Source organism: Rousettus aegyptiacus, unplaced genomic scaffold (assembly GCF_014176215.1).
Source record: "Rousettus aegyptiacus isolate mRouAeg1 unplaced genomic scaffold, mRouAeg1.p scaffold_m13_p_1, whole genome shotgun sequence".
Lineage (NCBI taxonomy): Eukaryota > Metazoa > Chordata > Mammalia > Chiroptera > Pteropodidae > Rousettus > Rousettus aegyptiacus.
The window spans coordinates 98,149,714-98,163,130 of NW_023416284.1; the positions used below are offsets into that span (position 1 = coordinate 98,149,714).

At 48.6% G+C, this 13,417-nt stretch overlaps 1 protein-coding gene across 1 annotated transcript; it reads right to left on the reverse strand.

Annotated features, from left to right (window-relative positions):
- Positions 1-153: 153 nt before the first annotated feature.
- Positions 154-11,221, reverse strand: TREML2 (triggering receptor expressed on myeloid cells like 2). Its single transcript, XM_016122950.2, has 5 exons — positions 10,384-11,221; positions 8,093-8,413; positions 4,436-4,847; positions 3,261-3,367; positions 154-2,959 (listed from the first exon to the last, which is right to left on the reverse strand). Exons 1-5 carry the CDS (start codon positions 10,445-10,447, stop codon positions 2,775-2,777), a joined length of 1,089 nt encoding a protein of 362 aa, XP_015978436.1. The 5' UTR covers positions 10,448-11,221; the 3' UTR covers positions 154-2,774.
- Between the last annotated feature and the right edge of the window lie 2,196 nt (positions 11,222-13,417).

The window sequence follows — 13,417 nt, forward strand, 5'->3', positions numbered from 1 at the left end:
GTAGGACTCAGTACAACTAGACAAGGTCTAGGACCCAGTGCCTCTGAGTAACCCAACCTTCGCCTCCCTCTCTGACCCTCACTTCCTTCCTGACTGAGGGCTATTAAATTGTGACAGATTGTGCAAGTTCTTCTGTTGTTGGCTGTTACCTCCTTTAGCTGTCCTCTCAGGTCCTTGAAGCCAGGCTGAAAAGTTTTATCTCCCTTACCCCAGCTCCTCCTCTCCTTCTTAACCTCCTGATTCTAACCTATGCTCACAAACAACCCTGCCAGTATGTGGGCAGTGCCCAGCACTCAAGGGTCTCCCCTAATCCTTGGCCTTGTCAGGCGGGGCAGGGTGGGGGAGCTTCCTTCCCTATGGTGGCCCTCATAGCTCCATCAGAACTGGCTTGGGCTCTTCCGTCTTCCACAGAAACCACTATCCCTCTGCTAACTGTGTCTCAGTCACACAGAGCAGGTGAGGGAGGCCTCCTTCTTCGCCAAAGTACACTTTCATGGAGCGTTTCTGGAGATAGGGAGCCTTTTTTTATTATGTGCCCCCAAAAGTGACTAAACTGGGAACTCCGGGTTGCCTGAAACCCTCACCTGCCCGGTACCTCCCTGCCCTGGATCCGCCAAGATCTGGGTCCCCTTGGAGTTTTGGGGACAAGGTTGAGAAGAGGAGGGAAGAAATGAGAGACCAGGGTTTGGAGAATATGTTCCAGAGACCTGCAAGTCCAAAGAGGCCACCCGGGCCCACAGGAGCTGGGGAGCTAGGGCACAGGGTGTGCACCTCCTCCTCAGCACCCTGGGTCCTTTCGTACCATGGATTCATGTGGAAGCAGGCTCCACAAATAGGCAGCACATGCAAGTCTGCCTGGTCGCAGGACCCCCTCATCCTGGGCAAACAAGGACAGTGGTCACCCTAACTACCCTGTCTAAAATCCGGGCGCAGCCAAGGCCTCTGCCTGGGTCCAGCACCTGGGGACCATGTTCCCCTCCGCCTTCCCTATCCCCTTATAATTGAGGACAAAACAGAGAAATAGGGTCCAAAGGTCTTAAAAGTAAAATGTGACAAGCAATATTGGATCTTGAAAAGGACCAACCATCATGAGGCACTTACACAATTGTATAAGGTTCTTGTTCTTTCATTTTATTCTGAAAACAGTTTTGAGGTAGGAATTAGTGTCCCCTTTCACGAGAGAGAAAAAATGAGGCCCAATAAGGTTAGTGACTTGCACAGGGTCACACAGGACAGGTGGCTCCCCTGAGCCCCAGTCCTGAACCTTCTGCAGTGTTCCCACACCAGACATCCTGCTCCCCAAGGAGGCAGGGCAGTCAGGGTGCTGTTATAGGGTAATGGACAGAGGTGAGCTCTTGGAGAGCTACTTTCCTCTAGGTGAGTTAAGATTCCTAGTTACACACCAAGTGGTGGCCACACCCACCCTATAGATATGTTTCCTGTCACCAGGCCAGTCAGTTCCTCAATCTGAGTCTCTCCTCAAGTGCCCTCTCTTGGACATAGGGAAGAAGTGCCTCCTTCCTGCAGTCCCCTAGGATTATCCCCTGCCCCTTCCTCTCCACCCCCATATCCATCCTGGCTCCACCAAGGCTCCAGCTGTGTCACTCTCCTGACTATGATGTTTGCTCTCCCACGTGGTAGGTCCCTGGCCCAGAACCAAGAGTACTTATTCTATCCCCAGGTGCTTATTCAGTTACTCCAGGCTGGCGGACCCCCACCTTCCAGGGGAGGAATCCAGCCTGTATTCTCCAACCTTCACCTTTGAAGAGAGGCCAATCTGAATCATAAACCAGACTCCTCTGGCCACTAGGCCCAGGCTGCTTGGCTCCATCCTTCCCCTCGTCCCTCCCCGCCCCACCCTTACCAGGCAGTCCTCCAGGCTGTGGTCAGCTCTGAGTTGTGCTTGCTGTATCACAGGAGGTTCCTCTCTTCCCAGGGGAAAATGAGTCCTTGGGGATGAGGTTAGGGGTGATGCAGTGATCCCCCCTTTCTCTGAGTCACGGTCCCCCTTCGGTGGGCTCTGTAGGGCCCTCAGTACCCTCCAGGAGCTCAGACCTGGAGACCAGGTATGGAAACTGGGGGGAGAGATCCCTGAGTTTAGCCTGTGCACCCCAGGCTGCGGACAGGTTGGTCCTGCAGTTGATCTCTGCTGCCCCATCAGAGCTTTCCCAGGAAAGGCAGACCACAAGGTGGCAGCAGTGAGTGTGGGCTCTTTCATCTCCCAGGATCCCTTAAGTGGCTAGGTCTGAAAGGAATGGCCTGGGGGCGGGAGTTGGGCACAGAGGGGACTTGGAAAGCTCTGGGGTCCCCTGCTGCTGATGCCTCTGTGGACTCCCAGCTCTTAGTCACTCCTCCATGGTGGGCTGTTGGGACATACACTGCCTCAGGTACTCTTTCTTCCCCAAGTGCATGGGAAAGCTTGAGAGGAACAGAGGGAAGCTGAGGACACAGGGCTCTGGTGGGGAGAGGGCAGCTGTCCACCACCCCACCCCACCCTCACTTTCTTCAGCTTGACAGTAAGGGGTTCTGAGGCCGACAGGAGCTGAGGCTCTCTATGTATAAACAGCACCATTAGGGCTTTTTTGCCATCCATGTGGGGGCCGGGGGACCTGTGGCTCTGAGCAGAACCCTCTTGGTGGCTTCCCCTAGGACTAGCTGCCTAGTGCCTTCCACTCTGGGCCCCTCCCCCAGGTTCCTGGCAGCCCAGGGAGACTGAGCAGGTAAAGTGCAGCATCTGGTTCTGGGAAGGCCTGAGTCCAGTATTGCATAAGTCTTCATCCCCCAACCTGGCTCCAATCCAGACAGGTCCCCATCTTCACTCCTCTGGCTTCCACAGGCCCCTCTGGGAGAAGCTCCCCAACACCATGAGTGGCCTTAGACCAACTAGGCTTCCAGGGAGGCTCCGGTCTTCCTGGCGGGTCTTTCCAGGGTCTAGCGGGATTCCTGCATATGCTGTAGCCTGTGAGGACCAGGAAGAAAGATGAAGGATGGGGATTGTGCTCACCAACGTCCATGCACCTGGGCTAGTCCAGCCTCTCTTCTGGTTCTGCCCACCACTTCCTGCCATGTCAGCCCTGGAGGGTTTTGCTATGCTGTTCCTGCCTGCCCACCCTCTTCCCTCACCTGGTTGCCTCACAGTCCTGACTCGACACATTGGAGAACACATCACCTGGGGACCAAGTTCACACAGGAGCTTTGGAAAGTGTGTCAAGCCCCATGTTCTCTGCCCACAGAAGTCTAGGAGGATGGGCTCTACTCACTTCCCATGTGTCTCTTCTTCCAGAACCCATAGACCACGACAAACATCACAGGCACCGAGAGGAAGGTCAGCACCCCCACAAGCACAATGGGATATGGATTCTGGTGCCTGAGGAGATGGGACAGAATGGACATGTGAGCACCAGTTTCCCCCACACTGACCCACATCTTTCTGCACACCACACGAGAGGAGTTTGGCCAGGGGAAACCCTGCCAGCCCCTGCGGGGTGTGACAGACTCTCTCACTTGGAGACCCAGCTGTGGGAAAAGGAAGTGAGGTACTCAGAGTTCAGGAGAAGAAGGCTCCAGGTAGAGGGGAGCATCTCTTTAGCACCTCTCCTCCATTATTCCCCCAAATCTGCTCATCATTGATGACAAGGACTCTAACAGACCTCCATTTGTGACCAAAGAGGCCAAAGTTCTTGTTCTCCTTACAGTGACAGGATGAGTCTTCCCACCTTCGTCATCTATAACAGATGCTATAGGTGCCCCACCTATATTCCTTGTCTGTATCACTTCCATGTATACCTGTTGTCAGCACCTCCATTTTAATATTTTTTGGCCTAAGCACTTTCTCTTATCACTGGTGCGTTTCATGCCAGACATGGCAGGCAGCCCCCTACCAGTGACCAACAGGAATAGGTATATAAATACCCCGGCTCCCTGGCCCTTCAGGTGGCTACTTGACACTGGACCCCAGAGTTTCCCCAGTGGGACTGAGCTCTTGCTGCCCACAGTGGTAGCACTTAAGTATTCTGTCAGCTGCCTCGCCTTCCCTGTCTCACTTCTCCACGCTTTTCCTAGTTAGTGTTCCAAATATGACAGAAATCCTAGTCTTGGAGTCTGCTTCTGGGGAAACTCAAATTAAAGCATCCTCCGTTTCCTATTTCCCACTCTCCCAGCCACCTCCTTGTCCTGTCCCTACCCTCTTCTCTCCATCCACAGACCCTTATGCCGACCCATCCCCTGGCCTTGTTTTCCATGGCCATCCCTTACGTAATATCTCCATCCCAGCTTCCAGTCTCCCACCTCCCAATTCGGCAACAGTCCAGACTGGGTTTCTGGGGTATGAAAGAGGAAGCCGGCTATGACATTTGCACCTTGAGGTCCATTCAGGCAACCAAGAACTGTTGCCATGCCTGGTCAAATGTCGTTCAACCCCAGGACCCACGGGTACCTGATGGGGGATAATTTGTTGAGGAGAGAGCTGCTGGTATGGTACATTCTCTTGGTGGGCAATTTGGTGTGCAGGTTCCCTGCTTTGGTAGAGATGGATGCTGGACCAGAGGAGGAGGCTCTGTCATTGCTGGGAGAAGTAGTCACAGTCTGGAGTCCCGTGATCCTTCCAGGACCTGGGGTGGAGGGGCTGGTGAAGCTATAGCCTGTCATAGAGGTCAGTCTGATGGTCTCTGAGGCAGTGGAGGACAAAGGTCTCGCCAAGGTGAGGACTCCAGATGTGAACATCATCACACTGGTGGTTAAATGAGCATCAGGGCCTGAGGTAGGGACTTGGCCTGTTGTGACGACAATTCCATGCTTGAGGATGTTGGCCAGCTGTGTAAGAGGAGTGTTTCTTTTGGTTGTGGGGGCTGAGGGGACAGAGAGGGAGAAATGTTAGACCAAGTTGGGGCCCTTGGTGCTAGAAGCAGATCCTGGCAACTACACAGCTCTTTGGATGCTTGGGTGGGGCCCGTCCTCATATCCCCTCCTTGACTTTGGACCCAAAATCATGTTTGCTGAGTAACCAGGTGTGTGTTTGTTCAGAGGGTGATGTCGGGGAGAAGAAATAGGCACAGTAAAAAAAGGAGAAACTTTCACACTTCCTTTAGCCTCCCCTGCCAGACCTCCTGGGCCGAGAGGACACTCCCCTCCCCTCTCCCCATCTCCCTCCTGCCACTTCCAGACCCTCCTCATTCTTGTGGGTCAGAGATTTCTCTACCATGATATTGAACAGGGACTTTTCCAGTTACTCCATAATTGGTGACTGGGGTCCAGAGATGAGGACAAGGAAACATCAAAGGCCCAGATTCTAAAGCACACTGCAAACAACTTGGTCAGACGTCTTCCTTGGGGACTAAGAGACACCCAAACAGTCTTGCCACCCTGGTCCACCAACCCATCCCTTAACCATCCCATTTTCTAGAAGAAAGCTGGAATTCAGATGATGAGGGAGAAGGGAGTTGGGGTTTGAGATCCAATCTAGGGGGCAGTGCTGGGCCTTTCTCTGCAGGGAACACGAAAGTTGGAGAGAGGTGGCAGGGTGAGGAAAAGAGGGCCGAGGCATCCCATGGCAAGGAAGCGTTCCTGAGGTTGGGGTGGTCAGTATGTAAGGTGCCTGTTTTTCTGGGCAAGGGAACCCAAACAAGTGGCACTGGTGAGAGCAGTAGGGGAAGAGACCGACCTGGAGCCAGATCTCCCGCATCATTCTACTCAGCAGTGGGGAGGGCCCCAATGGACACTTCAAAGAACTCGCACGTAGGTGCCTTAGGAGAGCCAGCATTTGAACACACCTCATAGAGGATCTCAAGGGTTGGGCAGAAAAGAAGTGACATCCTACAAAAAGAGAACTCCTACAAGGGTCGATCAAATCACACGTCATTTCCTTCTCCTCATTCCTGCCCCAGTACACCAAGGAATTGGGAGGGGGAGGACCAGGAAAAGATGACCAAGAAGAACACGCCCCGTGCCCCACCTACTGAGATGAAGGAGGAGGAGTTATGCAGCAGGCTAAACCCCTTCCTCACTTGAGGTACCTTGGGCCATGAAACCTGGTCTTCAGAAGGGAGTAGAAAAAAACATACATATATTGCTAAAAGATTCAAGTTTTTCATTGTGCTGAGGATTTTTTATTTCCTAATAAATGAAAAAGTCTGAAAAGTTAGAATTTCCCCAAATTCTCATTAAGAGATGGAATGTAAGATTTGACACAGTACAATGGGCAGATATGCTAAGAGAAAAATAAAACCATTTCATGTCACTATCCCTACAAATTAAGACTTCGATAAACTGGTTTCGACTACTTCCTGGGTCTAAATCAGACCTAGAGAGTGGCGAAATGAGATTTGGCTCCACATCTTAGAGAGAGCAGTTGCCTAGTTCAGAAAATGGGGACGCAGTTGGGTTAGAGGAACAGGAAAAAGTGGATAATGAATTTCATAATCATGGCTACTTTTTCCACGCTCTTTCATTGGCTCTTTTCCCTTTCCTATCTATAAGTATGGGAGGACCTCGAGGCAAGGTTCTTGGCCCTCCTCTCTTTTTCTATACTCGAGAGAATTATAGCTCCTTGATTTTTAAAGAACTTTACTGAGATATAATTTATATCCCACATAATAAACGCATTTATAGTGTTAAATTCAATGGTTTTTTTAATATATTCACAGAGTCGAGCAACCATCACCATGATTAATTTTAGAATAGTTTCATCATCTTAAAAAGAAATGCCACGCTCTTTAGCCATTATCCTCTACTACACATTTTTCCTCCCAGCCCTAAGGATCCACTAATCCACTTTCTGTCTCTACAGATTTCTCTAATCCCCTTTACTTTAAACTATCTTTATAGAGATACTTTTCCATATATCTGCAGCTTTGACCTCTCACTCAAGCTCCAGGCTGATATATCAACTGCCTGCTTCATTTCTTCACTTGAGGTCCTAGGAGGTATCTTCAACTTAACGTGACAAAATAGAGCTCTTAATTTTTTCCCCTCCAAATTAGGTCCTCTTTTGGATCTACCCTACCCAATATATGGTACCACCAAATACCTTGTAGTCATCTTTGATTTCTCGTTTTTATGTTTTACGTTTTTCCCATATGAGCAAATCCTGTCTTACCTCGAACACATACAGGGTGGGCAGGAAGTCTGACCATCATAGATTTGAGCCTCACATACTTCCTTCCACCTTCAGGGCCCACATTCTATTCCAAGACACTGTCATTTCCAGTCAGGATGCCCACAACAGGTTTCTCTGCCCATCCCTTTTACCTTTCCACAATCTATCCTCCACACAGAAGCCATTATTGTCCTAAAGATAAGCTACAACACACCCCTCTAAGCTTTCCAGTAGCTCTGGATTGTATTAGAATAAAACTCAGACTTCATTATCATGGGCCTCAGAGCTGCTCTTTGACTCTCCAAACTTATCTCCTATCATTTGCCCCCACACTCAACATGAACTAGCCACACAGGCCTGCCTTACAGGGGCCCAGCTCCTTCTCGCCTCAGGGCCTTTGCACATTTAGTTCTCTCTACCTGGAATGCCCTTTGAAGCACCCGCATTTCAACAGAGTTGACTAGCTCTCCTCATTTAGGGCTCTGCTTGATGTCATCTACTCAAGAAGGTCTCTTCTGAACCCTGGCAACTCTGCAAGCTTCTCCCACCAAGTTACTTTCTAGTTTATAACACCGTTTTATTTTCTTAAGAGCATTTATTGCTATCTGCAATTGTTCGTCTGATGTTGTGCTACTGCATGCCATCTTCCACAGAGCTGAACTGTGTCTGTTTCTGCTCACCACTTTATCCTAAGAGACTAGAATAGTGGCTGGCACATAATTGGGGCTCAACGAATATACGTAGAACAGATGATTGAATAAAACAAAGCTAGCTGCTTGCTAGCTCTGTGACCTTGGACGAGGTCAGAGGCACGTAGGTGTTTATAGATCTCATTTTCTTCACCTATAATATGGTGGTAATGTCTATAAAAGAACTATGAAAACCCTACTGTACAATATGCCCATTCATGGATTATTATTCTTACTGTATCTGATGTCAGTGGAGCGCAGGGCACGGAGGGCACCCCCACCTTCCCAGTGTCCCAGCAGGCCTGCTCACCTGGAGACACTTGCAGCTGGAAGCCCATCAGAGGGTAGAGGATCCCGGAGCTGTTGCGCATGCACCAGTACTTGCCCGAGTCCTGGCGCGTGAGGGCCACCATGGTAATTTTGACCACCTTGGCCTGGACATCATCCTGCAGCAAGTAGCGCGGCCCCTGTGCCCAGACGCGGGTAAAGCCGGGCTCACACTTCCTCTTCCTCACTTTGCACCACACCTTGCCCCCCAAATGGTTTTTGCGGTTCTTGTAGGAGCACTTCACAGACAGAGTCTCCCCTTCGAAATGCTGCACTTTGGAGTACACACTCTCGACAGGGTTACCTGGGGAAACACAACTTGTTAAGCAAGGTCTGGCAAGAGAGGAGAAGGAGGCATCTTGAAACTTTAAACTCGTGATGAAGAGAGAGGAGGTGACTCTTCTCCTGCTGTTAGGGGGCTCATAGTCTGAGGGAGAAACATAGCCCAACTCTGATGGTATTCCCAGTCAGATGGCGGAGACACAGGCATAGTCCTCAGGGCTGACAGACAGGAAGCCCCATCAGACATAGCCTCTTTCTTCACAGTATTTTCTAGTCAGATGGGAGAGTACTAAATCCTATCTTCTTGTGGAAAAGTCCCAGGACTTGCTCTCAATGAGACAAATGCACAGGCACAAACCCAAGTCACTAAGTAATAAAATTCCAGAGCATAAACAACTTAGGTAGAGAAGAAAACCCAATCTTATTTTTTAAAAAATTAAGAGTAGTTATGTATTTCACAAATAGGTTCACTACAGACATCTTTTAAATAGCACCTTGTCTCAATCCATTCTATGTGGTGTTTAATTTTTAAATCTCTTAGTTACATAAAACCCATAGGTTAAATATGCCCCAAAGTGCATATAAACTCCCGACAGTGTGCAAGCTAAAAAATTCTGTGATTATTCACTGTTCATTTGCAATATGCTGCATTCTATGTCTAGGAATAAGACATGGTCCGTACACTTCTTAATCCGGAGTCTGGTGGAGAGAGAGTAGAGCTAGCTCAGCGGTGGGGAATCAGGGGACAGGGAGAGGGAGAAAGCTGGGATGGGATCCCTCCACCCCTGTGCCTGCCGTAAGCTCAGCGCTTGCTCCTTGATATCCCCAGAGCCTTCTGCAAACAAACACATACACACAAGTTACTCCCCAGTAGGACAGAAGAGAAAGCACACATTTTGGAGTCTAAATAAACATGGATTAAAACTCTGGTTCTAATTTCATGAGCAGATCACTTAACATCTGTTTCTTTGTGTGTCTCAGGTTGGCTGTGAGGACTATGCCCCTAGTACAATGCCTTGAACACATTGTACATTCATTGTGCTCAGTGCATGCTACCTTTTCCCAAATGCAGGCTGCTCCAGACTTCTCCACTGGAAACCACAGCTGTGATAACCAAGGGCCTAGTACTCAAGACATCTGCCTCAGTTTCCAACCCAGCTGCTATATAGCTAAGGCTTGGAGTAAGGTAACACCCTCCCCAGGCATCACTTTTTCCCAGGCTAACTAAACAGAATGATCCAACTCAATTATTTGGTGGGTGGGAAGTTAGGGAGACCCTAAGATGGCTCAGCACAGGAAAGGCCTCTCTAGGGAAGGGCCATGGGTGGGCTGACCTTGGAAATGGTCTCCAGGGTACTGTGTACATTTCTGTCCACCTTTCACCTCTCTCACAGACAGTGAGGAGTGGGTTTTGCCAACCCCCACCATGCCCAGAATTGAGCAGGAAGTGGTAACTTGGTTGCCATGGTAGCAAGGGAAGCAGAATTGGGTGAGGCCCCCCTCAATGAACATCAGCTGCTGTGGAGTGGAAGAGGGCTTCAGGGATTGCTTCCCCTCAGGAAAGGGGGTAGTGGCATCAGCGTTCTGAGAAAAGGCAAGTTCAAAGCACACGCACATGATGCAATGATTCCCATAACAACTAAACAAGGCTTTCCTGGCAGAGGCCAAGGGAAGAAGGCTTTTTGCGTGAGGAACTTGAGTGTCCCTGGTCAGAGGTCCTGAGGAATGGTAGATAAAGGGATCCTCAGAGAGGGTCCAGAGCTTAATTTTAGTTTGTGATATCTGGCTTAGCTTTGCCTAGGGCCAGGAATTCAGATGGAAACTTCTTGCTGGTCTCTGGTAAGGAGCTACTTAGGTTAGCCCAACCTCCTCCTCCCCCTCCATCCACTCTGCAAAATATGAAATAAGATCATTGGGCAAGAAAATATGGGGAGGGAGAGTCCAGGGAAAGGCCATTCCCTCCCACCTAACCAGACCCACCCGCCTTCTCACCTGAGAGGCAACCCTGGAGCCAAGGCAGCAGCAGCAGCAACAGTGAAAGGAATGGGGGACCCATGGCTCCATCCAGTTGCAGTCAGTCAGAGGCCAGCAGGGGGCCAAGATACCCCCGAGATCCAAGATTAAGGCTCCAGGCCAATGCAGGATGGGCCACTTGGGTCCGCCAGAGAAGAACCTGGGCTTCTAAAAGTGAAGTTGCCCATTTAGGGAAGTGAAGAAGTCGTGTGACCAGCAGACCGCAGGAGCCCACAGAGCCTATGAGAGGGCGGTGCCGGCTGCTGTTTCCGCCCTCTTCCTCGAAACCAGGCAGGTGCAGCTGCTCCACCCAGTCTGGGCCCCCAGCCTTGGGAGGGCTCACAAGGTCAGAAGACTCTGTGAGCCAGAGGCTTTCTGGATTCCCTCCTGTAAACTGGTACAAATAGTTGTGCTTTCTATTCCGAGAGAGGAGATCCACGTAGATGCTGGTAGGAAGTTTCTAGAACCTCAGGTATAGACTCCCCTGGATTCTTCTGGACTCAGAGATCCAGGGGTAGTAGCTATGTGGCTAGGGAAAGGCATCTTGAATACTACATTTTTTACAAACACATTCACAAGGAGGTTCTTGTAAACTCACATTCATTCATTTATTCATTTATCCTTCACTAAATGCATTCACTCTGGTGCCTTGCCCCTCTCCTTCTCTCTTTTGTCTGTCTGTCTGTCTGTCTGTCTCTCTCTCTCTCTCCCTTTCTCTCTCTCACTCCTGGCTGGTCAGAAGTATTTCTCATGCTCATATTCGCAAGTAAACACTGCACACTCAAATGCAATCTTATTTTTGTCACAGTTAGAGTGACAGGGGGGAAAAAAGGCAAATTGTAAACTCAGAGCTTAAAATTAGGGTTTGGAGGTAGGGGATTCCTGTGCACTCACACATGCACACACACTCACATGCATATACACATACTCTCATACACACAACCACACACACAAGCTGCCTCTCTTTTTTCTCTACTAACATGTCTCCTTCTCTCTATCCCTCTATTTACTTGCCCTGCTGTCTTGCCTACTCGCCCACCAGTTCTCTCGAAATTCCTGCTCCCTCTCACAAGCCTCCTAAAGCAACATCAGACCTTTCCCTCCCCCCAACTCTTCACTAGAAACCACGCCCCCAGCCCCTTCTTCCCCCAGCTCGGGCCCCCAGCCAGCACACAGGCATGCCCACTCAACTTCCTCTCACTCAACCCTATCTCTCCTATACAGCCACCAGGGCTCCAGCTGAAATGACCCAGCATTTGGCCCAAGACCCCACCCTTCACTTAGTCCCCAGGGCTGAGAATCAGAAGGATATACGTCTGACAGCCAAGAGCTGTGTCATCTGCTCCTTTGGGATGTGGGGATATAAGTGGAGCCCCATGAGGATTTGTGCTCCCCCATTCACCTATGCCAACTTTCTTCTCCTTTGATGAGACTCAGAGTAAAAAGTCCTCAAATTTGCATGGCCACAGTCTTAAACTGAGTTTGAACTCCATTCCCAAACTAAAGAAGCTTCATCTTTGCTGACCCCAAACTTTCAGTCTTTTAACTTACTCATTTGTTCATTCCTTTACATGTTTGTTCTTACAATCTTACATGGTATGCATGGTGGTAAGTGTTGGGGTTACAGGAATGAGATACAGTTGTCACCTCAGACCTCTCAGCTCCCAGAAGACCTATTATGCTTTCCTTATCCACTCTTCCTTTTTCATTCTTCTCTCCTGGTTTTCAGATCCCTGAGTTCAGAGGCTATCTCACCTCCCAACACACATGGCATCTTTCTTCCTTCTTTTCCTTCATTAGCCCACTAAATGACTTCGAGGGACATGATCTCATTTATCCCTGGGGTGAGTGGGGCAGAGACTTTGTGAGCCTGAAATCAAACCTGCTGTTAAGCTGCCGCTGTGTGGTTAGCACTGAGTGAAGCATTGTGAAAAGTGCCATCACTGTGATAGCAATGTTGATGAAAGTATAAAAGAACATTCTCAATTCTTCTGACAGAGGAGGTGTAAACTGGATTCAATGCTTTTTAAGCGAAATTTGGAAGAATTTATCAAAATCTCTAAAAATGTGTATACATTAGGCTTTTTGTACAAAATTATTTAATACCATGTTATTGTTTTCTGTTTCTTCCTATTTCTATTAAAAAAGTAAGGTTTGATTTACATAGAGAAAAGATCATTCTTCAGTGGGAGGTCCTGGGAGTTTGACAAACCTATAGCAATTTGTAACCACCACCATTTTCAACATATAGAAGCATTCTATTACCCCCTAAAGTTTCCCCATGTCCCTTGGTAGTCATCCCCTTTTCCTACCCTCAGTCCAACTCTAACTTGTTAGTAGCAAACTCTAACTTGGTTCCCCACCCCCCTCTATAGTTTTGCCTTCTCCAGAATGTTATAAAAAGAGAATGATATCATATGGCTTCTTTCTTAACACAATGCATTAAAGATACGTGTGGGGTGTATCAATAGTTTGCTCCTTTTTATTGCCAAGTGAGATCCCACTGTATGGGCGAACCAAAATTTATTTATCCATATTCCAGTTGAAGGACATTCAGGTTAGTGTCCAGTTTGGGGTTATTCTAGGTAATACTATTACAAACATTTGTACACAGGTTCCTGTATGAACAGAGGTTCCCATTTCACTTGGAGAAATACCTAGAGTTGGATCGCTGGGCGGCATGGTAAGATTATGTTTAATTTCAAAGGACCTGACACATTCTTTTCCAATGTGGCTGCACCGTTTTGCACTTCTACCAGCATTTTGCTTCTCTATTGCCATTTCTCATTTGTTCCAATTTTTTTGTTCTCTATCCTTGCTAGCATTTGATATTGTCAGGTGTTGGTTTTATCCTCCAATTCTAATTGGCGTGCAGTAGTATTCATTGCGGTTTTATTTTGCATTTCTCTAGTAATATTAAGCATGTTTATTGTGCTTATTTGCCATCAATATATCTTCTTTAAGATAGTGTCTGTTCAATTCTCTTCCTCATTTTTGTTTGTTTTCTTATTTT

Bases quoted from the DNA above. Each gene is read 5' to 3' on its own strand.
- TREML2 (XM_016122950.2), bottom strand. From the start codon at position 10,447: ATGGGTCCCCCATTCCTTTCACTGTTGCTGCTGCTGCTGCCTTGGCTC. The intron at 8,414-10,383 runs GTGAGAAGGCGG...GTGTTTCCCCAG, and splicing joins GCTCCAGGGTTGCCTCTCAG to GTAACCCTGTCGAGAGTGTG. The intron at 3,368-4,435 runs GTACCCGTGGGT...CCATCTCCTCAG, and splicing joins AACAAATTATCCCCCATCAG to GCACCAGAATCCATATCCCA.